A 27,158-nucleotide genomic window follows, 5' to 3' on the forward strand; every position below is an offset into this window, starting at 1 on the left:
TCAAGATTAGGGAGGTGTTGTGCCATAAACATTTATGACGTTCTTGTTTGTGTGCTCAGCCGCTAAATGATTTCCAGCTTCATCCTATCAATAGAATAGCAATAGCAATATCACTTAGACTTTTATAGTGCTTTACAGACCTCTCTAAGCAGTTTTACAGAGTCAGCATGTTACCCCCAACAATTTGGCTCATCATTTTACCCACCTCGGAAGGATGGAAGGCTGAGTCAACCTTGAGCCTGGTGAGAGTCTATCTGTCAAATTGCAGGAAGCTGGATGCAGCAGAAGTCATTTGCAGTACTTCACTCTAACCACTGCACCACTGAGGCTCTTAGAATAATGAAACATGGAAGAATAACTGGAAACATCCACTCTCCTTGCTTCCAAACTATTTCTCGATAATATTCTTTCTTACCTGCATCCTTCCGGAGCCTAAATCTCACTAGAGGGAAGAGTTCCTCTGAGCAGCCTTCCCAATCTCTACAGGAGTTAGATTTATTATTCCCAAACAGTTTGGGCGTAAGACTTGGAGGGCACTGCTCCTAGCTCAGCATTATATCCACCCTATCCTATACCCTCCCTATACTCAGACTGAACAAACTGGCTATCAACTCGCAAAGCATCCTTGACCTGCTCTCGTGTTGGCATAGGCAAAGGGGATGGGAAAGCAAACTTCGCAGCTGCATCAAGGAGCTGGTATCTCAGTCAAATCAAGGCAAATTCCAACTGATACGCTGAAGTCCGTGCCGCCATGAAGTTCCTAATAAATAACTGGATTTCTTTTGAAGTTTGGCTTGAAAGTCATGATTTAATTGGGGCATCTGTTGGAACCCTGACACTGGCCTTGGGAGATATGCAAACTCCATGACTAAAGAGGTAAGGGGAAACGTCTCCCAAGTCTGCAGCATGTGGATCCTATTCAGAGGAGACTCAGAGAAATCTTGCTAATTCACAGGACTATAAGAAGTGGGGAGAAGGTACAAAGAAAATACTTTACATGTTCTTTTCATCCAAAAAGAAAACATGACAAACTTATCAAAACAGAACTACAGAAATTACACACAGATCAGCCTGATATTATTACCTGGTAACATCTTGGAAAACATATCCAGGCAACAAATCTACTTCTGGAAAAGCTAGAAAAATGTGGGACAGACAGCACCACTGCAAAATGGATTCCTAACTGGCTGACAAATTGTATTCAACATGTAATCCTCAATAGATCTACACCCACATGGAAGTAAGTAAGCAGTGGGGTATCCTCAGATTAAATATTAGACCCAGCACTTATTAAAATCTTCATAAACTATCTAGACAAGGAAATAGAAGGGGAACTCATCACATTTGCATACGACACTAAACTGGCAGGAATTTCCAACATCCCAGAAGACAAGGTCGAGATCCAAAAAAGACTTGACACACTTGAATAGTAGTCCCTATCTAAGATTATGATATTACACAGATTAAAGTTTTATATGTGTTAGGGATATACACCCTAGCAGAACGTGCAACGGCAGTCTAGGCAGGCAGGCAAATATATGAGATAAACCTTGTTGTAGATTACACTCAGTAAAACAGATACACAGTGCTAGTTAAATAGTTTTTATTCCAGCAAGAGTTATAGCATAGTCAAACAGTCCATATATCATACACTTAGTTCAGTCTGTCCAGGGATTAATCAGTTGCAAAGTCCAGTGTCGAAAAAGAGGTCATTAAACTTACTAAATATCAGTCCAGTAATTTATCTCTTCGCAGTATGAGATAATAAGAAGTAAAAACCTCCTTTCTTCTTTAGCAACAGGAAACACGCAGTTATCACCATCAATCCATCATTCCAATAAGCCAGCAAACAGTAAGCTAGCAAGGTTCTCTTGCTCCCTCTTATGGTGATTTTACAACCGCACCCAAAATACATGTTTTACAGTTAAAGTGATACACACACTTAAACTCACTAACATAGTTTATACATATTATTTTACCCAAACTAAGTTAGGTAACCATGTTATTCCTAACAATATGTAGACAAGAAAAACCAACTGCCTAGGTATCAACTAGGTGAAACCTGGCTTAATGCCAGTAACTGTGAGAGGGAACTTGGAGTCCTAGTGGACAATCACTTAAATGTAATCCAACAATGAGTGACAGCAGCCAAAACAACCAATACAATCCTAAGCTGCATTACTAGACAGATAGAATTAAGATCATGTGAAGTTATAGTACTGCTTTACAAAGCGTTAGTAAGACTACACTTGGAATACTGCATGTAATTCTAGTCCCTCCAGAGTGACTAGAGATTCTGGAAAGAGTGTAGAGAAGGGCAACAAAGATGATTAGGGGGCTGGAAGCTAAAACACAGTAAGAACAGTTACAGGAATTGAGTATCTCTAGTCTAATGAAAAGAAGGACAAGGGGAGACATGATAGCAGTATTCCAATATTTGAGTGGCTGCCATAAAGAAAAGGGGGTCAACTTATTTTCCAAAGCACCAGAAGGCAAGAAAAAGAACAATGGATGGAAACTAATGAAGGAGAGAAGCAACTTAGGTTCTCCTACTTTATTAGGGGTTGGAGGCAAGACCTCCAAGGTCCCTTCCAGATCTATTCAGATTGATTGATTGGTTGGTTGATCTTGAAAGCTGCATCCTTGAATTTGCTGTTGAGTTTGGTGTAATGGTGAAGGCAGCAGGTTAGTGACAGAGAAACGCTTAGTTCCAGTCCCAACTGAAGGGCAAAACCATCTGTTCAACTTTGGTCAGTTCTCTCAAGTTTAGGAAGCAGGAAGATGGGGAAAAAACCCTTTCCAAAAACCATTGCCAAGAAAACTGCAAGGCCAGGCATCAAGAGTGACCCAAAGGCACCAAAACCAAAGCTAAGTAGTGTCAGGTTTCACTATTTCACTGGGCTCAGTTGCAAAGCTCAGTTTCTAGGTGTCAAAAATGATCTGCTGCCATATAAACAACGAGCTGGATACTCTTGCTTCGCTACAAAACTATGCGATTGGGCATATTTTACTGAGGACAATGTCGTTGAGAGGATCAATAACCCTCAAAAAACAACACTTTGCCTTTTTTTTGAGGTAATATCTCTCCCGCTGCCTTAAGTTCGGCAGCGGCTCCATTAGTGGAAGGCGTAGACATTTTACTGAGGTAGCAATGTTTAGTACTGTAAGGAGCCCCAGATCGCTCCTGAGTGAAGGAGTGGAACTTCTGCCAGTTTGAACCGAGGTAACGGAATACCTAGGCAGTTGGAACAAAGTTCTTTACTTCTACTCCCAGAGTCCCCCAGCCAGGAAGCTTTAAGAGGGGAGGACTTCCACTCCCAGAATTCCAGAGCCGGCATACTTTAGGAGGGATGGATTTCTTGCTGGCTGGTGGATTTTTGGAGTTCGTCCTCCCCTCTTAAAGCATTCTGGATGTGGAATTCTAGGAGAAACCATCTTAGTGAGTTAATTGTGAATGGAGAATGAACTGAAAACCTGGTTTGTTAACTGCTGAGATTGCTTGGAAAGAAGTCCTGGCAACTTTCTGAGGATATCAGCTAGGAATTAATCCTAGGTTAGGAGGGTCCTAGCATCTTGTTTGGATGCTCCTAAATGCAGCAGATTAAAAAGATTGTGCTTGGTAATATGAGCAGGGGGTTGGACTGGGTCAGTGGTGGGATTCATTTTTTTTTACTACCAGTTCTGTGGGCATCGCTTAATGGGCGTGGCAAGGGAAGGGTACTGTAAAATCTCAATCAGAGGTGGTATTTGCTGGTTCTCTGAACTAATCAAAATTTCCGCTACTGGTTCTCCAGAACTGGTCAGAACCTGCTGAATACCAACCCTGGACTGGATGACCTCTGAGGTCCCTTCCAGCTCTATGCTGCTATTGTATTCTGTTCTATTCTCTTCCCTTTTATGTTCTGTTCTAATCCCTATTCTATTTTCTATTTTCTGCAGTTCTGTTTTCTATTCTGTCCTATTTTCTATTCAGAAGTGGTTCCATGGGTGGAACTGAGGTAACGGAATGCGAGAGGCAACTGGCAGTTGGAACAGAGTTCTTTTCTGGTGGGGAGGGGGAGTAGAACTCCTTAGCATCAAAAAATCCTTTCTTAGCAAGCACCTAGAAGCCAAGAGGAACATATGTGGCAAATTTCAAGTTTGTAGGCTTTATGGGGTTCTGGACATTTTGTGATGACGCATGAGTGGTTTTTCGTTTTTATATATACATAGATGAAAACATCTCCCAAATGCTTGGTGGAGCCTGGAAAAAGCGTGTTTTTCCATTTCCTGTCGCTAGATGGCGGTAAGGTAACCTCGGTGCCTAGAAAGGCATCAATTCAGTAGTGCCATCCGCGCTTGCGCTTAAAAAAGCCGTTTTTAAACCATTGAGTACTGCATTGCTAGAAAATATGGGAGGACAGAGGAATTTCCTCTTCCGGATGACTCATGGGAAGAAGGTAGTGTGCAGAGCGGTGCTTGTGCTCTTCCCAGGATGGAAGCAGCAGCTGGCAGGTGAGTTGGGGGCAGCAGGTGGGAGGAGAGTCCGGGAGCAAGTCGGGGTTTTCGGTTCCCTCCACGGCCTGGAAGCAGAGAAGCAACTGGGCTGAAAGCGTGTCAGCTGCAGGTTCCTTCCCTCCCCAGATCGGAGCCCGCTGGGGCTGCACGCTGTGAAACTGGTGGCTGCGATTTTCTGCTGGGGAGAAGATTTAAAAAGCCTCGTTCAAATGACGGTGGATCCTTTGGGAATGGCTCCCCTCCAGAGGTTGTGGGGGCTCCGTCACTGGAGGGTCTTCAGAGGAGATTGGACAGCCGTTTGTTCGGAATGGAATAGGATCTCCTGCCTGAACAGGGGATGGACTAGAAGACCTCCAAGGTCGCCCCAAAAAACTCAATTATTCTGTAGTGGACCTGATGTTTTCTGGGCAACAAGATCGGGCTGATGTGCCTCTTGGTCTTTTCTGGGTTGTTCTTGTTTTGTTTTACTTCCATTTCAAGCTAACGAGTAGGTACCCCTATCCGTGTATTGAGCAGGTTCAACTGTGCTTAAATGCAGCACTTTTTAAAAATAGCTATTGATCAGACTGCTTAGTGACACAGATGCCCATCTTAATTGCAGTCAGTAAGTGAGGACTACTTCATTTGGGATGTCACTAAAGGGATTGTGGAAAATATTTTCTGCCCTTACTTGGAGCTCAGGGCTTCCATGGGCAAAACTGGTGCTTCCAATCTTGCAGAGACTTTAGGCATCTTTTCATCAGTTAAAGCCTGCAAAGTTTGTGTGATGCAGACTGAGAGGTGTGGCTTGATGAAATGAAAGACAAAGTCCAAGTGTGTATGTTTATAAGGCAATGCATTTATTCATCTGAATAAAGATGGGTCCCTCTTACATAGTGCAAGGCAGATATTGATACATACATTTCTTTGCTTTTGCTTCATTACATACAATAAGAGGCAGCTGGCACATGACAGAAATTATAAAAATTACAAAAATAATCACGCATGCCTTCTGTGGAGCGAGTGATATCGAGTTGACCATGCCCACCCCGGTTTTGTGGCTTCCAGTGTTTTGTTTTTCTATGGGAAAAGGGTCCAAATGGCTCTTTGAGTGTTTAAGGTTGCAGACCCCTAGGCTAGTGGTTTCCTGTGAAAGTTTCCATGGCCTCAGAAGCTTGTTCTGGCCCAAACTTCAGCATTGCCATCTCAACAGATGAGCAATCAGCAAATTCATCAGATTCCTGATTAACATTTGTGCAGAAGTTTTGAGTAACCATTTTGAGATGTTTTACATGCTTGAAAGATTGGATTTTTTTCCATGTTGTAGGTATGTGTATTTTTATTTCTCTGAACGTATATATCTGCAAATGTCCATATCAGGATGTAATAAAAATCAATTGGTCCTTTAAAAAGTTCTTAAAAGTAGGTAAATACAACCACAGATGAATAACAATACATGGCATATTATACCAAATCATTTATTTTATAAAAAGAAAGGCAAAAGGGACAAGTCGTGTGTGAAAAATGTAAGATTCAATAATTCGTAGAACCACCTTTAGCAGCAACAACTAGAAGTAATTCTTTTCTGTGTGACTTTATCAGTCACTTGCAGCATTGTGGAGGAATTTTGGCTCACTCTTTTTTACAACATTGCTTCAGTTCATTGAGGATTGTAGGTGTTTTTTATGCACAACTCTTGAGGTCCCGTCAATCAGGTTGAGGTCTGAACTTTGACTGCCATTGAAACACCTTGGTTCTTTTTCAGCCATTCTGTTGTAGATTTGCTGGTGTGTTTTGCGACCATTGTCCTGTTGCATAATCCCATGTCAGCCTAGCTTTAGCTATTGGTCTCATCTGTGCAAAGGACAAGTGTTCCAGAAATCCTGTGATTTGTTCAGATGCAACTTTGCAAACCTCAGCCATGCTGCTATGACCTTTTTAGAGAGAAGAGACTTTTCCCTGCTAACCCTTCCAAACAAACCATACTTGCTCAGTCTTTTTCTAATTGCACTGTCATGAATCTTAACATTTAACATGCTAACTGAAGCCTGTAAAGTCAGAAATAGAATTCTTTGGGTGTTTTTGCAATTTCTCTGGCCATTGCATCATCTGGCTTTAGGGAGAATTTTCTTGAATGTCCACTGGAGGGAAGATTGGCAACTGTTTTGAATGTTTCCCACTTGTGAATAATCTTCCTCACTGTAGAATGATGGATTTTAAATTGTTCGGTATTGGCTTGTTAAACCTTCCCAAATCGATGGGCGGCAATAGTTCCTTTTCTAAGATAATTGCTGATTCTTTATTCTTTGCCACTGTATTAACACACACCTCAATGCCAGAGATCAGCAAACTCCTACAATTTCAGCTTTTATAGATGTAGTTATACTTGCTGATGATATAATTGATCAACGGCACTGTATTAGCAGTAGTACTTGGCTGCTATTTCACCTCATAATACTATGGAAGCAGTGAGAAATTTCCTCATGGTGAGAACAATTAACCAGAAGAAAGGCTGGCTTTGAGAGTTTTGTTGCTCCATCACTTCAGGCTTTTCAGATATGTTTTATTTGTAATTTTCCTTTAACAACCATACATATTTTGTATGACAGCGTATTGACTGGGTCAATATACTTTTTAGACAATGTTAACAACAATAATAAGGGACGCGGTGGCTCAGTGGTTAAGATGCTGATCTTGTAGATCACAAAAGTCAGCAATTCAGCAGTTTGAATCCCTCGCATCTGACTCTTTAATCCTTCTCCATGTATCCAATAGCTGCTTTCTTAATGTTTGGAGATTATTTTTTGAAATTATTTTATCTTTAGAATAAAAGTTGGAAGGTATCTCACCCAGTTTCAATGCTCTGTCCACGAACCGCTCCAGCACAATTCTTATTGTCCCAGTTGTCACAGCTTGCTACTTGCCAAAATGGCCATCATCCCTGCTGCTTTTCGGGAGAGCTTTCTTTGGAGCTAACGAGGAAATTGTGGTTTCGTCGTGATAATTGAAGCACCTCTCCTTCCTTCACCACACCTCAAGGGCGGCTTTGACCATGTAGGGCAGGGGTCCACAAACTTGGCAACTTTAAGACTTATAGAGTTTAAATCCCATAGCTGGCTGGAGAGTTCTGGGAGTTGAAGTCCACAACCTTCAAGTTGCCAAGTTTGGAGACCTGTGCTTTCGGGTCTCCTGGCAGATACCAGCTGTTTTCACAGAGCTTGATGGAGCTCCACTATTTTCCAACTGTTTCCACCACGCCACCAACCAGTCTCCCCATTTGAGGCTTTTCAGAAGAGATGAGACAGCCACTTGTCTGAAATAGTATATTTCAGGTTTCATATCTTTGTGTTGTTTTATCATTTTTTCCAACCATGAGCGTAGTTTTGTCCAGTATCTTTTAGCTTCTATACACGACCACCACATATGGTAATATGTTCCAGATGTCTGGTCACACTTCCAGCATTTAATTTATCTTTGAACATCTTAGCTAATTTTGCTGGTGCAAATTGCCATCTATAAAACATCTTATACAAATTTATAGCATCCAAACATTTTTGCCCATGCTACCATTGTTTTTTAACTTGTTCTTCTTCTAGTTTAACACCTAGTAAATAGCAATATAATATTTTAATCAACTTATCTTCCATTTCTGTTAGTATTTTGTCCAATTCTGTCAACTCCTTATGAATCCCTTTAGCTTTAATATATTTTTCATATCTTGATTGTATTTGCATATATGAATACCAATGCATTTGCAACCCTTGTTCATTCAATTCTTGTTTAGTTTTGAGCTCACCCTTTTCATTTCAGATATCTTTATATCTAGCAATAGTTCCCATTTTGCAAACATTTGGGTGTATGAGTGCTTCCAATGTGGAAAACCAGACCGGAATCTTCATGTAATGTTGTTCTCTAGTTTTTTCCCATGCATTCCTGAGCATATGTCTTTGAAAATATCCATGTATTTTCCTTCTCCCATACTATAGAAATGCATGCCAGCCCAGTTGTAAAGCATGTCTCTCTAGCATTAACAGTCTTCTATTTCTCAGTGTTATCCATTCTTTCATCCAGGTTAATACTGTGGCCTGCTAATCTATTTCCCAATTAGATAACCCAAATCCTCCTCTGGTTTTCACATCCTAAAACCATAGAAATGAAAGAGAGTATACTTTCTTTTTCACTTGACTGTATTTGAAAACAATCATCTGCACTGCTAAGAATTTGTGATTGATCCAATCAACAACTGAATTTCATAATTTTTCATTGTAATGTAAATGTAATGTTCTTTTTTTCTCATCTATTGCAACCATTTTATTTATTTATTTTATACCCTTTTATTTCATTCTTATAGACAAAGAGGATGGCGATAAGAGGACACTGGACAACTGAGGATGACAAGCAACATTGAATAGCACAGCAAGTCAGTCCAGAAATCGAAATATTTTCCATTTCCTTCAAAGCGCCACACAATTCTTCACCTTCCTCAGCAGGTGAGAGAGAAATGAGAGAAAATCAAGAAGAGATTTCTAGATGGGAAAAGTAATATGTGAAATTCAAGAATATGTTACATAAAAAGTCAATGGAGATTATTTTTCCATTCAGCAAAAGAGAGAAGTGAAAAAGTCAGTGTGGAGGAAAAGGTCGATTGGAAAGCCATGTAGAGCAGACAGTGTTGCAGGCTTCACTCTGGAAGGAAGAAAATCACAAGTAAATCAAAGCACAACTAACAAGGGATCATCCATATTTTTGACCTCCTCAAGAATTTTAGTGGTGGAAAAGCTCCATAGATGTGCCAGTTGTGGGAAAGATACAACTTGCAAATCACAGTTGACTATGCATGAGAGGATCCAGACTGGAGAAAAGTCTTACATATACTTTGAATGTGGTAAAACCTTTGATCAGAACAACTCTGGTGTGGTTTTTGGAAGGATCCATACAGGAGAGAAACCCTACAAGTGCTCCCAATGCGGTAAATGCTTTAGCGAGGATGGCAACGTGGACTCACACCAAGGAGAAACCGTTTGAATATCCTGATTGCTGGAAAAGTTTCAGTCAGAATTCCAGCCTGGTGACACACCAGAAGACTTTCCCAGGAGAGAAGCCCTTTGAATGTCCTTATTGTGATAAAAGTTTCAGTTGGAATTCCAGCCTGTTGTCACATCAGAGGACTCACACAGGAGAGAAACCCTTTGAATGTCCTGATTGTGGGAAAAGTTTCAGTTTGAATTCCAGCCTGATGAGACACCAGAGGACTCACACAGGAGAGAAACCCTTTGAATGTCCTGATTGTGGGAAAAGTTTCAGTCAGAATTCCAGCCTAGTGACACACCAGAGGACTCACACAGGAGAGAAACCCTTTCAATGTCCTCATTGCGGGAAAAGTTTCTGTGAGAATTCCAGCCTGGTGACACACCAGAGGACTCACACAGGAGAGAAACCCTTTGAATGTCCTGATTGTGGGAAAAGTTTCTGTGATAATTCCAGCCTGGTGAGACACCAGAGGACTCACACAGGAGAGAAACCCTTTGAATGTCCTGATTGCGGGAAAAGTTTCTATGATAATTCCAGCCTGGTGACACACCAGAGGACTCACACAGGAGAGAAACCCTTTGAATGTCCTGATTGTGGTAAAAGTTTCAGTTGGAATTCCAGCCTGGTGATACACCAGAGGACTCACACAGGAGAGAAACCCTTTGAATGTCCTGATTGCAGGAAAAGTTTCAGTCAGAGTTCCAGCCTGGTGACACACCAGAGGACTCACACAGGAGAGAAACCCTTTGAATGTCCTGATTGCGGGAAAAGTTTCTGTGATAATTCCAGCCTGGTGAAACACCAGAGGACTCACACAGGAGAGAAACCCTTTGAATGTCCTGATTGCGGGAAAAGTTTCTGTGATAATTCCAGCCTGGTGACACACCAGAGGACTCACACAGGAGAAAAACCCTTTGAATGTCCTGATTGTGATAAAAGTTTCAGATCGAATTCCAACCTGGTGATACACCAGAGGACTCACACAGGAGAAAAACCCTTTGAATGTCTGATTGCGGGAAAAGTTTCTGTGATAATTCCAGCCTGGTGAGACACACAGAGGACTCACACAGGAGAGAAACCCTTTGAATGTCCTGATTGCGGGAAAAAATTTCAGTCAGAATTCCAGCCTGGTGACACACCAGAGGACTCACACAGGAGAGAAACCCTTTGAATGTCCTGATTGTGAAAAAGTTTCAGTTTTCATTCCAGCCTGTTGAAACACCAGGGGACTCACACAGGAAAGAAACCCTTTGGGTGTCCTGATTGCGGGAAAAGTTTCTGTGATAATTCCAGCCTGGTGGTACACCAGAGGACTCACACAGGAGAGAAGCCCTTTGAATGTCCTGATTGTGGGAAATGTTTCCGTCACAGTTCCAACCTGGTGACACACCAGAGGAGTCACACAGGAGAGAAACCCTTTGAATGTCCTGATTGTGGGAAATGTTTCTGTGATAATTCCAGTCTGGTGAGACACCAGAGAACTCACACAGGAGAGAAGCCCTTTCAATGTCCTGATTGCGGGAAAAGTTTCAGTTTACATTCCAACCTGGTGAGACACCAGAGGACTCACACAGGAGAGAAACTCTTTGAATGTCCTGATTGCGGGAAAACTTTCAGTGATAATTCCAACCTGGTGACACACCAGAGGACTCACACAGGAAAGAAACCCTGAATGTCCTGATTGCGGTAAATGGAGAAGACCTATAGGAAGATTGAGTTGAGGAGAAAAGGAATTGTGGTTTTGACCACAGGATTTTCAGGTTTATTTGTAATTCCTGCTGTGATCTTGTTTGCTTGGAGTTGCCTCCTTGTTGCCCTTTGAGAGCTGGGGCCTGAGAGCAGCATCAATGGACTGATAATTGTGTGGTTCTCCCCCCCACCTTGGTAGGGAGATGTGAGGGGGGAAATTGTATGGTAGATAATGTTTAATTTCTAAAACAGCATTGCGTAAGAATCTTGAATAGCTTTTGAGAAAGACAAATAAAGTAAAGTGTGAGAATTTCTGTAAACAGAACATGTTTCCTGTTCTCCCTCGAGCCGCTCGGAGCATCCAGACGGTGGGATGTGCTTCTGAGTCCTCTTCTTTCAGGCTGAGCTTTAGACGAGGAAACGCTCCGCCCCTCCCACGTGGTATCGCGCAGCGTCTCCCCAGTCTTTGCTCAGCCTCGAAGAATCAGGCTGCGTTTCAAAGAGCTCCTTGGCTGTTTCACTGAATCCTCCATTTCTCCGTACTAATAAGGTTTGCCTTCCTTCCTCCTCCTGCGCAAAGGGTCCGGACTCAAGGAAAATATTTTCCTGTCCTCGGGGCGAAGTTGCGGGCTCGCAGCGCTTTTAGCGCGTCGCCCCCACCCTTATCAGATCGCGTCGCTGCCTCCGCGTTGCCCGTGGCACGCGCTCCTTGCTGGATTCCCCCCACCCTAAACGCCGACTGGGAGGGCTATCGCCCCTAGGGCCCTAGGCGCGCCGAGCTGACCGGCCAAGCCCTCCTTTCCTTTCTGCCCCAAAGGCATCCCGGCAGTTCAGCTCGCGGCCGCCATTTTGGCTCCGCCTCGTGGTCGGGCGCCAATTTTTTTTTTCTAATATTCAGCTGCGGTGAACTCGAACTCCAGGCCTAGGGTTAAAGCCTAGCTGCCCATTGTGAACTGCCTGGCTAGTTTTTGTTAGTGCTTGTTGGCCTCCCGCAGCCCTTTTCGGGGGCGAAGTTGCAGCCCCCCTCCGGTTTTTTCTGCTATTGTCTGGAGGCCTGCTGCCAGAGGCCTCCTCTTCAACTCTAGGCCTCAGGCGTTATTCGACTAATTCGGCCGGTACTGAGAGATATACATTTAAAAAAAAAAAAATTATAATAGAAGATATATTTGATTCAAATACGAAAGGAATAAATAACAAAAAAGAAATAAATTTTTGGTACAGCAATTTTTTCTCTTAGATATTAAATATATCGGAGAACCTGGATATTCAGCTGATATAAAATAAATAAATAAATAAATAAAAATAAAAATAACTAAAAAAAGGACAAAAACAGGATTACATATCTAAATATATATATATATCTGTTATCTCTATACAAGTAAAATTCCAAAAGGGGGAGCGGGCCAGCCTCATCCTCACCCGGCCCTATCCAGGCCTGATCTGGGCGAGCCAACCGCCCTTATTAATCTCTATTATTCAATATGGCAGATGACAATTCCTCTAAACGTCCTTCATTGAAGGCTAAGGCAAAGTCCCACTACTTGCGCAGGCAGGACAAGGAACCTAAGGGCTCTAGAAAGGACAAGGAACCTTCCAAGGCCTCTCAACGTGACGCCTTAAGGCGCCACAAGGCGTTAGAAAAAGAGTTTGACAGGCGTTCAAGGGAGTCCCGCTCGGAGCCGTCAATACCTCCTCCTCCACCCCCTACCTCTACTCAGCCTCCCCCCCAAGCCTTTCTTCCCTACCTAGGCGCAGTTCGCCCCAGGGTCTCCCGACCCCCGGACCTACGATTAGACTGACACCCGAAGCCACTTTTACACCCACGGCTGCTGGTCTGCGCCAGGATGAACCTTCTACCTCTGAGGTTCCCCCTCACATCAGGGCTTGGATGGAGTCAGCCATCCGCCAGAGTGTCATAGAGGAACTACAGCACATGTCCAGATCAGGCTTCTCTCCACGAGTCTCCGAGCACGACTCCTTATCTATCAGATCCCTTTCACAACCGGTCCCCCCGGTTGATCAGGTACTCTCTCAGAGGGACAGCCCTCCTCCGGTTGGGGCCCAGGTCGAGGAGGAAGGGGACTTTGGGGATTTCGGGAGGAGGATGAGGATTCCCAGATGGGATCCTCCCGCTACAGTGAACCTCCCTTAGAGACTGACATCATGGAGGGGGAGATGTCCAAGGACGAGGGCACTTCTCCTGACCAACCCACCTTTGGGGGGCTCTTCAAACCACACATGTTCAAGTCCCTCCTCCTTAAGGCCAAGAATGTCTCGGGCCTTCTTTCCCAGGCCCCTGCTGACCTCCCCCCATCCCAGAGGGCCCAGAAGACTCCATTTTCACCCAACCAGTGGTCGAAGCTGAGGTCATCCCATCCCCCATATTCGTAGATCTGGTAGCGAAGCAACTCTCCTCCACAGGGACCCCTCCCACACCTCTAGCCAAGACAAGAGATTCTTTAATCTCGATTCGGCACTGTCTAGCCTCCTGAACATTCCAGAAGTCGATGACCCCATCGTGGGTCTTGCTTCCTCCTCTACACCTAGTGAGGCCCTAGAGGCCTTGAAACCTGAGGACAAGCGGGTGGAGCTGGCCCTGCGCAGGGCCCACCTATCCGACGCCTGGGCCATTAAGTCAGCTACCGCCGCCTCATTTTTCACTAGGTCCTCTATCCGCTGGCTACGCCAGCTCAGGGAACACGTCCCCACTTCCAACCTGAGGGCGCACCAGGACATTGCGGTTAGTGGCTGCAGCCGAGTTCTCGGCTGACGCCACTTACCAGTCGGTGAAATTCTCTTCCAGGGCCATCATGTCCCACGTCACGGCTCGTCGCCTGCTATGGCTCAAACACTGGCAGGCGGACGTAAAGAATAAGGTCAAGCTGGCCACTGCCCCTATTAAGGGAGACAAACTGTTTGGCCCGGCCCTCGAACCCCTGCTGGTCGAGGGCCGCAGTAAGAGGAAGTACTTGCCTTCCCTTTCTTGAAGATCGGAGACCAGGGGCTCCCAGCCCTTTCGGAGGAGCTTTCCCCGCCCCTTCTACCAACCCCCTTCCCGCCCAGATTCCCCCGACCCCCTTCCTTCCGATCCCAGGATCGCACGGACTCGGGCGACAGAACCAGACGCGGGGTGGTTATAGGAGACCCTTTCGGGGACCAGGAGGAAGGCCCTACCGCAGAAGGTAGAGCCTCTTCCTCCCCATTGGTGGCCGCCTCAGCCACTTCGCCGCCCAATGGGATAAATCCACTTCCGATGCATGGGTTAGGGACACAATAAGGTTTGGTCTCGCCGAGTTCAAATCCACTCCCCTGATCGCTTTCTTCCCATCCCCCTCCTCAAGGGATCCCACCAACGTGCACTAATGGATGCAGCCATCCATCACCTGCTTGATATCCAGGCCATTCAACCTGTCCCTCCGGCTCAGAGAGGAAAGGGATTTTACTCCCATCTCTTTGTGGTGCCCAAACATTCTGGGGGCTGGAGAGCCATCCTAGACCTGAAACGGCTCAACCGTCACCTTATCCAGCGCAAATTCAAAATGCACACCTTGCAATCAATTCTCTTAGGCACCAGGCGGGAGACTGGCTGTCCTCCATAGATCTCTCTGAGGCATACCTCCATATTCCAATCAGGCCCTCTCATCAAAATTCCTTAGGTTCTGTTACAATGGCCTTCACTATCAATACGTGGCCCTACCCTTTGGGCTGGCTCTCGCCCCCAGGACCTTTACCAAGGTCCTGGCGGCCCTGGCGGCCCACCTCAGGAGCATTCCGTCCGCCTCCACTGCTACTTGGACGATATCCTTATTCTATCCCCGTCCAAGTCCCAGGCAGTCAGGGATACCAGGGTCACCCTCTCCGCCCTACGGGCACACGATGTCAGCCTCAAGAGATATCCATCCCTACCTATCAAGATATCTCCGCTCCTAAATATGGCTCATTTCTTGCTATGCTTATTACTTCTCTTATTACTTTATCGCCCACTTTATACATCATCTGTGGGGCTCGCTTTCTGTCAGCAAATTTTTTATGAGATTGGTGTGCCTCGTCCAGAGCTTTACTGAACGACCGGCCAATTTTGTTGAAGTTTAGATATCCAATCGTCCAACGATTGGATAGTGGGGTTTTCTCGAGGCAGTTCAGGTATGGGCACAAAATCTTGTCCCGTGGCTACTTTGAAAGGGTAAATCCCGTACTACTGTGTACAGAATTATTATACGCCACCTCCGCAAAAGGCAGTAAATCCACCCAATTATCTTGTTGATAGTTTATATAACATCTGAGGTACTGTTCTAACACCCGTTTGTCCTCTCACAGGCCCCATTAGTTTGGGGATGATGGGCGGAGCTTAGGCTCTGGGCGGAGCCTATCAATTTCAAGAATTCTCTCCAGAAGTTCGAGGTAAATTGGACCCCTCGATCAGAAACTACATGCTCAGGAACGCCATGCAACCTGTAGACATGTATAATGAACATTCTGGCCAATGATTTCGCTGAAGGAATCTTAGAGCAAGGGATGAAATGAGCTTGTTTGGAAAACAAATCAGTCACTACCCAAATGACCGTATGTCCAACACTCTCGGGTAGATCTACTATAAAGTCCATGGAAATTTCCTTCCAAGGTGCCGTTGGCCTGGCCACATTCTGCAACAAACCTGGTGATTTACCAGGCGGCCTTTTCGCTGAAGCACAAACTGGACAGCTCGCCACATAAGTCTCAATGTCCTTTTCAGCGAAGGCCACCAGAACTGTCGTTTCACCAAATGTAGAGTCTTCACAAACCCAAAATGACCAGCCGCTTTAGAATCATGAGTTTGTTGTAAAACTTGGCTTCTCAGGATTTGGGGTACATACAATTTTGCACCTATCCAGGCAAGACCCTTTTGAATAGTGCAATTATTCGCATTTGCTAGGAACCACTCATCTGTTTTCAAAGCCTCTTTTAAATCGTTCCATCAGGTCAGTGGACAGATCCCTCTCCTGGTCTCTTTTTTGTGCTCTGGTTATTACAGGAGCAGCCAACTGTGTAGTGGACACGATTGGTCTTACCACTTCTTTTCGGATACTGTTGTATTGAGGCATTCTAGACAAAGCATCCGCCATAAAATTTTTTCCCCCTGGGATATACTTCAACGAGAAATTGAATCGCTTGAAAAACTGAGCCCACCTAACCTGCTTAGGAGATAGCTTTCTAGGAGTCTTTAAAGCTTCCAGATTTTTATGGTCCGTCCATACCTCAAATGGATGTTTTGCTCCTTCCAAAAATTGTCTCCAGGTTAGAAGAGCCCAACGGACTGCAAAAGCTTCCTTCTCCCAGACGGCCCATCTCCTTTCAGTGTCAGTCAATTTACGGGAGGTATAAGCACACGGCTGTAGTGTCCCCTTCTCGTTTAATTGAAGTAGAACCGCCCCCACCGCCACATCGCTTGCATCAGCTTGGATCACGAAAGGGGCATCCATGGGGTGTTTCAATACTGGTTCTGCAGCGAAAAGTCTTTTTAACTTCTCAAATGCGGCTTGGCATTCCATGGACCAATTCAACGGTTGGCTGGGTTTTGGTTTCGCTTCCCCCTTTGTCTTCAGAAGGTTGGTGATGGGCATTGCTATTTTTGCAAAAGACGGGATGAATTGCCGATAGAAGTTGGCAAACCCAAGAAAACTTTGAAGTTGCTTCCGGGTTCTCGGGGGCCATTCCAATACAGCTCGCACTTTCTCTGGATCCATCTCGATGCCCTCGGGAGATATACGATATCCCAAGTAGTCGATTTTTCTTGATGGAACTCACATTTGGACAGTTTGGCGTACAGTTTGGCTGCCCTCAGCTTGTGCAACACCGAGCGTCGAGTTTCACATGTTCGTCTTTATTCTCCGTGTAGATAAGAATATCATCAAGGTAGACCAGAACCCCTTGTATAGATGTTCGTGAAGCACTTGATTTATCATTTGCATGAAAACAGCGGGCCCCACAGATGATGTATAAAGTGGGCGATAAAGTTTTCCTCTCAACCAGGTATTTGCAGACTACTCAGAAGTCAAAGAAGTTGGGTCCTAAGTACGTGGGACCTTTTCCCATTGAGAGGATTGTAAATCCGGTGACTGTTCAACTGACTTTACCAAAGACTCTTCGTCGTATTCATCCTGTTTTCCACGTTAGTTTGTTGAAACCAGAACATACCAGTACTTTGAGACCGACCCAGTCTGATCCACCCGTACCCCTGTTAATCGAGGGGGAACAACATTTCGAGATTAAAGAAATTCTAGATTCTAGGAAATGGAGGGGTCGTGTCCAATATCTTGTAGCGTGGAAACATTTTCCTCCTTCCCAAGCTGAATGGGTTAATGAAAAGGACATTAGGGCCCCTGATTTGTTAAAAAGTTTTATGCCAAATACCCTGATAAACCCTAGGAATGTATGCCAATATTAATACATGATTGTTTTTCTCCTACAGGGACAAATGTCCTTTTTCTAGGGGGTCCGAATGTCAGCCTCAAGAGATATCCATCCCTACCTATCAAGATATCTCCGCTCCTAAATATGGCTCATTTCTTGCTATGCTTATTACTTCTCTTTCGGCTGTCATGAAACGGTGGGAGGGGGAATCTTCGAAGGGAAGAAGACAGGAGGTGTTTTGCATTCCTTTGCTGGGTAAGAAAAGGGAGGGGGATTCTTGTAACTTTCCATTTCTCACTAACCTCTGTCCTCTTATATGCGCAACTGCGAACTTTTATCAAAATATGTCAAGGTCACTGACAGTAGCCTCATCATCACCTAGAGATGACCACATGATCCTATTCAGAAGTTTTAATTGGAAGAATCATTTGATCTCTGGAGGGGGGGAGCAATTCTATCCCTTTGTATATGCATTTTACCCGCCAATATTTTAGTTTCGGAATTGATTCTGTTTGCTACCATTCATTTTCCAGTAAAAGATAAATTCTGCTCTACAGCATGGAGTCTGAGTATTTCTTTCTTGGGATTTAGAAGGAGCACAGTCTGACACACGGGTTTCTAGTCAATTGGCAAAAGAGCCAACTTACCCCTTCCACCCGAATCAACCACTTGGGTGCCATAATTGATTCGGTCTCAGAGAGAGTTTTCCTCTCCCCAGAGAGGTTCCTTAGCATTCAAACCCTGGTCAAACAGATTAGACGTTCAAGGAGGGTGGCCTTGCTTGACCTCTCTAGATTGTTGGGCAAAATGGTGTCATGCATCTCTATTATTCCCTGGGCCCGCTTACACAGCAGGTCCCTCCAGTGGTTCCTGCTCCCGTTTCAAAGATCCGGAAGAAGCAACTCGAGGGTCAGAGTCAAGGTCCCTCCAAAGGTCCTTACGTCTCTTCTCTGGTGGACCAATCCCGCCATCAACAGAGGCCACCTCTTCGCGGAGCCTCAATTACTCACCGTCACTACGGATGCAAGTCTATCCGGTTGGGGCGCTCATCTCAACTCGCTCTCGGCACAAGGCAAATGGTCGCCGACCGAACAAAGATGCAGCATCAACTGGCTAGAGCTCCACGCCGTCCATCTGGCTCTGCACAGCTTCCCCCAGATCCGCAGTCGTCACGTTCTTGTTCTCACAGACAACGTCACGGCCAAGGCCCATATCAACAGGCAAGGGGGCACCCAATCCATTCAGCTAATGAAGGAAGCCGAGCGCCTTTGCCGCTGGGCAGAGGCCAACCTCCTATCACTAAAAGCCGAACACATCTCCGGAATAGACAATACCCAGGCGGACTGGCTGAGCAGGGCCACGGTGGACCAAGCAGAATGGCGACTCCATCCATCCCTATTCGAGGAAGCGTCCAGAATATTCGGCCTACCGCTGGTGGATCTATTCGCTTCCCCATCCAACACACAACTTCCACGGTTTTTCTCCCCGGTATCCGTCTCACGGGTCGGAGAATCACAACGCTCTGCGCTGCCCATGGCCCCCAGGGCTCCTATATGCCTTCCCTCCGCTCCCATTAGTTCCCAGAGTCATTCAGAAACTTATTCAGGAGAGGGCAGACCTTCTCCTGGTGGCTCCCTATTGGCCCAGGCGACCGTGGTTTGCGGACCTCCGCAACTTATCGGTAGCGCCCCCATGGCGGATCCCCCCGGACAGGGTCTCCCTCTCTCAGGGGCCCCTACTGCATCCGGAGCCTCAATGGCTCCAGTTAGCCGTCTGGAAGTTGAGCGGATCCGTCTGACCAGCGAGAACCTCTCAAGCCAAGTCATCGACACTATTTTGGCCACCAGGCGACCCTCCACTACACAAATTTATGATGCCACTTGGAAGGGGTTCTGCAAGTGGTGTAGTGGGTCCCAGGTTGACCCTCTCTCCCCCTCCGTGGCTCAGATCCTGGATTTTCTTCAGGAAGGCCTTCGCAAGGGGCTTGCACCTAACACCCTGAGACGGCAAGTCTCTGCCCTCTCAACAGTGGTCTCCTGTGATAACTACGGCTCCCTTTCCCATCACCCCCGGGTTAGATCCTTCCTTAGGGGTGCCACCAACCTGTGCCCTCCCACTGTTCACAGGTTTCCCACATGGGACCTCAACAAGGTCCTAGTTTCTCTTACTCGTCCTCCGTTTGAGCCTTTGAGGGATTCATCTCTTCAGTTCCTCACCTTTAAGGTAGTTTTTCTTGTAGCCATCACTTCTGCTCGTCGAGTGTCGGAATTAGCAGCTCTGTCAGTCAGGAGCGATCTATGCGTGTTCCATGCAGACCGGGTCGTCCTGCGTACTGACCCCTCTTTCCTACCCAAGGTTAACTCGCCCTTCCATAGATCACAGGAACTGGTTCTACCAAATTTTTGCCCTAGACCCTCCGGGGACAGGGAGGTTCTCTGGCACACCCTAGATGTTAGAAGGGCCTTGCGTATATATATTAAGCGCACTCAATCCTTACGAAGGTCAGAATCTCTTTTCCTATCCTTTCAACCCAGGTCTCTAGGGCTCAAGGTTTCTCCTTCCACCATCAGCCGCTGGATCAGGGCGACCATTGCCAGGTGTTACCTTTCCCATTCTCTGCCTGCACCTGGTGGAATAACTGCCCATTCCACCAGGAGTGCAGCCACATCGGCGGCCTGGGCCACACAAGCCCCCATCGCTGACATTTGTAGGGCAGCCACCTGGGCCTCTCCGTCCCCGTTTATCAGGCATTACAAGATAGATACGTGTTGTGATTCCGGCATCTGCTACAGGTTTTTTGAATGACAGCTCCAGCGAGGAGGACTTATATGAATCAGCAAGTTCTAACGATGAGGAGGAGATGAATGCATTTGATTTGCAAGATCGGCTTGAACCTTCAAACTCCTCCACCCTTCAATTAGGTGGTCAGCCGGGAACGGGTGATAATGAGGAACCAATGATATCTTCAGGTGAAGAAGATGATAATTTGGATGATTGCTGGGTAGATGTCAGGACAAGACGCTCTCCTGACAAGGAGGAACCAACGAGGATACAGTAGGAGAGCAGACCAGCAATTAGACTAATTAGTTACTCTATAAAGGGAGAGATATGACTTTGCACTTTGTCCGGAACAAAGTGTCTATTTGCAAGGAGAACTGAAGAGCACAGTTTGGAGGATTTTGATCTGAAATATCTTGTTGGGATTTGGATTTAATTCGTGGGAACTTCTACTTATTGGAATTATTTTGTGAAGGATTTTGATCTGAAGAATCTTGTTGAGTCTTGGATTTAGTTCGTTGGAACTTTTACTTATTGGAGCTATCTGTGAAAATTCCTGTTTGCTGCCTTTCTTTACAAGGACTGTTGCTTTCAGCCTTATCTGTTTACTTTAAAAGGTGGGACATAACATTTTCCTGTTTGCTGCCTTTCTTTACAAGGACTGCTGCTTTCAGCCTTAACTGTTTATTTTAGAAGGTGGGACATAACAGATACGTATGCATCAGCGGAGGCCTCTTTTGGCCGGCGGGTCTTACAGAGGGTTGTCAGTGATCCGGAGGGGCCTTCGGGCCAGACGGAGTCCCACCCATACGACAGCCAAGCTTTGGTATGTCCCACCGTCTGGATGCTCCGAGCGGCTCGAGGGAGAATGGGCGTTGGTTCTTACCTGATACGCCCCTTCTAGGCGAGCCGCGAGGAGCATCCAGCCCCACCCTAGTTTCTCCGTCTGACGGGGACTCTTGTTTCAGCCAAGGAGCCAATAGTAGATTAGAAAGGATTAATAACTTCTCGTTATCGCAAAAAACTGGGGAGACGCTGCGCGATACCACGTGGGAGGGGCGGAGCGTTTCCTCATCTAAAGCTCAGCCTGAAAGAAGAGGACTCAGAAGCACATCCCACCGTCTGGATGCTCCTCGCGGCTCGCCTAGAAGGGGCGTATCAGGTAAGAACCAACGCCCATTCTTTCACTTGTCCCTCAGGGCTCCTTAATGTTATTTTCAAAAAATTACCCTTCAAATATATAGAGGAACATTTTTCTGTAGCAGCGAAAGTGACATTTTAGCTAGCTAGTTGAATGATCCTGATTTTTCTGAGATTGGAAGACACCAAAGAATTCCAAGATTTATTGCCCTAACACCATTCAGAAAGACAGGTTATAATTTTTTTAGTAGCTCTCATTACATGAAGGACACCCAACAACCAGGACCGGGCCAGGTGTGTGGAGAAACCAAGAGGTTCTTGGCCTGAGTCTTAAGTCCAACTGCTTTCGAATTTAAACATGTGCAAAATTTGTAAAATTTAAAATAGTAAAAATATATTTAATCCATTTTGCCTTTTTCCTTGATGTCACATTTTAGTGCACCATCTTTATCATGTCTCATCTTATTATATTTAGGAGTTGGAAATGCTTGCAATGATCCCAAAGCCTCTGAATCTCTCACAGGGTTAAAGATATCAAGCAACATTAAATAAAGGCAACTGTTGGAAGAAATATACAAGTCCAGTTCCAAGCCGGGAGAAAGGCACTGGAGACAAAATGGAGGCTGGAGACCGATTGAAGAGAAGGTCCATTTATTGATGAACCGAACCACATGGGTTCTGGACAGCTGACCACTTGGAATTGGTTAGGAGTCTTATGGTTAGGAGTCAGAAACCCTTTCCCAAAGCCAACTTAAGAGTCAGAGGGGATGGTCTACAGGGCAGGGTGAAAAGCCATAAGTTCCCACTCAGACAGAACAGTCCATTTCCTCAGAATCAAACTTTGAAGTTCAGATTGTAAGGTAAAGTATGTGTTGTTTGGAGGATACTGGATCTTGAAAGCTGCAACCTTGAATTTGGGGCTGGAGTAGCAGGAACAGCTGAATTGATAGATTTTGTGGGGAGGAAGAAGGCCCAGTTTGATGGCCAACAGCCTAGAGCCTGAGAGACGTTCATTTCTGGTCCTGCTTTAGGCACAAAGTCATCTCAGAGACCTTGGCCTGTCCTGTCCTCTCAGGCCTCGGAAAGGGGAAATCTGCTTTTGAAAAACCTTGGCAAGGAAACTGCAGGGAAGTGGGAATGGAAGATAACTCCCCAAAGCCTATTTTTGCTACTGAGCAAACTTCTCAAGATTAGGAAGAACCCTAAATGATTTCCAGCTTCAATCAATAGAATAGCAATATCACTTAGACTTATATACAGCTTTATAGTGCTTTACAGCCCTCTCTAAGCGGTTGTTCAGAGTCAGCATATTGCCCCCAACAATTTGGCACCTCATTTTACCCACCTTGGAAGGATGGAAGGCTGAGTCAACCTTGAGCCTGGTGAGATTCAATCTGCCAAATTGCAGGAAGCTGGATGCAGCAGAAGTCGTTTACAGTACTGCACTTTAACCACTGCGCCACTGAGGCTCTTAGAATAATGAAACATGGAAAAATTAGTGGAAACATTCACTCTCCTTGCTTCCAAACCACGTCTCGATAGTATTCTTTCTTATCTGCATCCTTCCAGGGCCTAAATCTCACTAGAGGGAAGAGTTCCTCTGAGCAGCCTTCCCAATCTCTACAGGAGTTAGATTTATTATGCCCAAACAGTTTGGGCATAAGACTTGGAGGGCACTAGTTTGCAGAAAGCCGATGTATAGATTCTTAGGGGTGACTCAGTGGAGATCAAAACCTCTCTACATACCAATATTTTATGACTGATTTCCTCTGGCTCCCAAGGATTTAGGACCCAGGAGGTTCAATGGGTCAGAGCCTCAAAAGGAGCCAGCTTCCTTTGTGCTGCCCAGAGATGCTTCCAAGCACACCCATGCTAAATGCCTTGTGCTTCTGTAACTTTGCATACACAGAAGTCTCCATTGGCTCAAAGCAAAAAAGTCACAGACCCAGCAGGGCTAGAAAAGGGGGGCTTGGGAAGAGGAGATTACTGACTGTATATGGTGAGAGAAATGTTTCCAAAAGGCATTTCAGAGGTTGGGAAAAAAGGTTGGTAATACAGATGTGCGTGCAAAAATGTATCAAAGTCGCCCCACTCTTTGATACACATTCCTTTTTTTAGTTCAAAAATTTAATAAAATATACAAAACAACAAAAACAAATAGTAGAGGATCAGGAAAGGAATTGAAAAGAGAAAAATAATATAATTGCACCTTCCGCCCTTTTCTTTGTTGAGAAATTGTCATCACACATTCTTACCGTATATGGAAATTACCTCTGCTCAGTTGACCATAATAAAAACTTTCTTGGAAATGGATCCTGGCCTGAATCCCATTCCTCAGAGAAATCCAGTCCAACATTTCCCTTCCACATTACTCATATCTGTGCAGAGGAATAGGGAGATTTTCTCAATGCACAGATAGCAAGCAGTAACCAGACCCTCATGGTAGACTAAGGCAGGCTTGTCCAACCCGCGGCCCACGGGCCGCATGCGGCCCAGGTCGCCTCGTAATGCGGCCCAGTGCCCACCCCAACCTTCTGGCAAGAGCCAGTGAGGAGGAAGAGGAGAGGCAGGCGCGAGGCGAGTGCCACGCCAAGCAGCAACAGAAAAGGCGGGCGCCGCCTTTGCTGCTTCTGCTCCTGCCGCCGCCGCCGCCCTGCTGCTTCTGCCGCCACCGCTTCTGCCCCGCCGCCGCTTGCTGCCGCCGCTTCTGCCGCTGCCGCCGCTTCTGCCCCTGCCGCTGCCGCTTCTGCCCCGCCGCTGCTGCCGCCGCCGCTGCTGCTGCTGCACCGAGCCTCCCGGTCGTCACCTTCCACTCCTGCCACATCCAGCCGGGCCATTTGCAGGAGGAGAGGTAGGCGCGAGGCGGGCGAGCTTTCTCCCCGCAAAATTTGGCTGGAAAATTAATAAAAATAAATAATTTTTAATAAATGATAATAAATAATAAAAATAATTTATAATTTATTATATAATTATTTTATAATAATTTATTATATGTGCGGCCCAAACCAAATTTTCATCTTCTAATGTGGCCCAGGGAAGGTGAAAGGTTGGACACCCCTGATTTAAGGGCTCCTTGGGCCAGGTGGGATCCCAGGCAGTGGTGGGATTCAAATATTTTTACTACCAGTTCTGTGGGCGTGGCTTATTGGGTGGGCATGGCTTGGTGGTCATGTGACTGGGTGGGTGTGGCCAACTCAATGTCACTCTTGTCAAGGGGTGCCTCACCTGGCCTCTCCCAGCCATTCCTTGTCACACCCAGCCTCAACTTAACTATAGTCCTGTAAAAAGGAAACCCACAAAAAGAGGGGGGGGGGGGGGGCCGGCGCCCCCCCCGGGGGGGGGGGGGGGGGGGGGGGGGCGCGGGCCCCCCCCCCCCTTTTCCCCATTTTTTTTAAAGAAAAAAAAAAAAAAAAAAAAAAAAAAAAAAAAAAAAAAAAATGTTTCAACATTTTTGACTTTATTATCTACATCAGGGGTGTCCAACCTTTCACCTTCCCTGGGCCACATTAGAAGATGAAAATTTGGTTTGGGCCGCACATATAATAAATTATTATAAAATAATTATATAAAATTATATAATAAATAATAAAATATTTTTATTATTTATTATTAATTATTTATTAAAAATTATTAATTTTTTATTGATTTTCCAGCCAAATTTTGCGGGGAGGGGGGGAAGAAAGCTCACCCGCCTCGCGCCTACCTCTCCTCCTGCAAATGGCCTGGCTGGATGCGGCAGGACTGGAAGGCGACGACCGGGAGGCTCGGTGCAGCAGCAGCAGCGGCGGCGGCAGCGGCGGCGGGGGCAGAAGTGGCGGCGGTGGCGGGGGGCAGAAGCGGTGGCGGCGGCAGAAGCAGCGGCAGGGGCAGAAGCGGCGGCGGCGGGGGAAGAAGCGGCGGCGGCAGAAGCAGCAGGGGCGGAGGCGGCGGCAGGGGCAGAAGCAGCAAAGGCGGCACCCGCCTTTTCTGTTGCTGCTTGGCGTGGCGCTCGCCTCGCGCCTGCCTCTCCTCCTCCTCACTGGCTCTTGCCAGAAGGTTGGGTTGGGCACTGGGCCGCATTACGAGGCGACCTGGGCCGCGTGCGGCCCACAGGCCGCGGGTTGGACAAGCCTGATCTACATATTATAGATGTACTTTCATTGACCACTGAAAGGAGGAAATGGCTCACATGCTTTGCCCAAGAGTGTGATAGGCAACAGACTTTTAAGGGGCTGCCAGAAAGAAGGGGGGGCAATGTATTTTCCAAAGCACCAGAAGGCAAACAAGAAGCAATGTGTCAACTAAAAAATACTTCTTTGGTTTTTTTAGTTGCCAGTAGAAAGGGAGTGGGGGAAAGCAATGCATTCCTGAAATGCTTCAGATAGTTGCTAGGCCGCCCAAAGCTGTCGGCATGCAAGGATATTACTAGAGAGCATGATCGATGACTCTTGGCTGTGGATGTGTCCCATTGGAGAATCCAGGGGGTGAGGGGAAGACTAGGGTCAAGGGGGAAATGAATGATGTATTTTAGTGTCGGCTGCACCTAGCTAACACCAACATGGTCACTCCTAATAAATCAATTTTTTTACTCTGAGAGATGTGGCTAGAGAGTTATAATTTGAACAGGGGTGGATTTCTTGGAGCCCTGACACAATGGATGGAAACTGAACAAACAAAGAAGCAACCTAAAACTAAGGAGGAACTTCCTGACAGTGAGAACAATTAACCAGTGGAATTCTTTATCTCCAAAAGTTCTGGGTGCTTGATCACTGGAAGTTTTAAAGAAAACACTGGACAGCCGTTTCTCTGAAATGGTATAGGGTTCCCCCCAGGGTTCTTTCTAAGTGTTATTTTGTTATGCTGATACTTTTCCCAGGACCTCGACTCGGTTTGGCATCCTCAGTTTTCCTGCCTGAGCAGGGGGTTGGACTAGAAGACCTCCAGAGTCCCTTTCAACTCTGTTAAACACACATGTATTTATGCTCTGGACTATAGACATTGAATGCATGTATTCTAACCCTGAAAAATACCTGGGCAAAAGAAAGGCAGTAAAATCACTCTAGGTGTAGGGACAGTATAAAATATTAATATATGATAAACAATGGAACAATTAAAAATAATAGCACAGAATTTTCTCTCCCTCCCTCTCTCCCTTCCTATTTCTTTTTCTTTCTCTTTCTCTTTGTTTCTCTCTCTCCCTCTTTCTTTCTTGCTCTTTCTTTCTTTGCTCATTTTTTCTTTGTTTCTTTTTCTTTCTTTTCTCTTTCTTTCTTTCTCTCCCTACCACTTTCTTGCTTTTTCTTGTTCTTTCTTTTCTTGTCTCTCTCTCTCTCTCTCACACACACACACACCACACACACTTTTTCTGTCTTTTTCTTTTGCTCTTTTTATTTCTTTATTTCTTTCTTCTCTCTCTCTCTCTCTCTCACACACACACACACACTCCCTCATGACACACACACTGGTCTTGAACGAATTGATTCAGCAAGCTGCCGAGAAGCAGGCGGCGGGAGAATGAAGAAAGTTCACCAAGGTACTCCGGCGGCAGGCAGTGGGCGGTGGGGCTATGGGAAGCAGCCCCGAGAGTTCCTGCCCTCCCTTTCAGGGTGCCGCCACTGCCGCTTGCTCCACCACCCATACTCGCACCCAAAACACTCTGCCCGTAGCAACAAACA

The 27,158-nt window shown here is 45.9% G+C and overlaps 3 protein-coding genes across 3 annotated transcripts in view; 2 read left to right on the forward strand and 1 right to left on the reverse strand.

The window, feature by feature from the left end:
* Positions 1-11,521, forward strand: part of LOC113428837 (uncharacterized) — a 21,359-nt gene extending 9,838 nt beyond the window's left edge. The window contains exon 3 of the mRNA XM_087953251.1: positions 8,902-11,521. Coding sequence (XP_087809377.1) covers positions 9,314-10,555 — 1,242 coding nt within the window. The 5' untranslated portion in view covers positions 8,902-9,313 and the 3' untranslated portion in view covers positions 10,556-11,521. The remainder of the gene's footprint in view (positions 1-8,901) is intronic.
* Positions 1-27,158, reverse strand: part of LOC113426492 (uncharacterized) — an 807,865-nt gene that overhangs the window by 728,295 nt on the left and 52,412 nt on the right. The window lies entirely within an intron of this gene.
* Positions 1-27,158, forward strand: part of LOC148131688 (uncharacterized) — a 221,946-nt gene that overhangs the window by 34,947 nt on the left and 159,841 nt on the right. The window lies entirely within an intron of this gene.

Source organism: Notechis scutatus, chromosome 2 (genome assembly GCF_049901735.1).
Source record: "Notechis scutatus isolate UNSWTSFEM ecotype Mainland chromosome 2, rNotScu1.2, whole genome shotgun sequence".
NCBI classification, from domain to species: Eukaryota; Metazoa; Chordata; class Lepidosauria; order Squamata; family Elapidae; genus Notechis; species Notechis scutatus.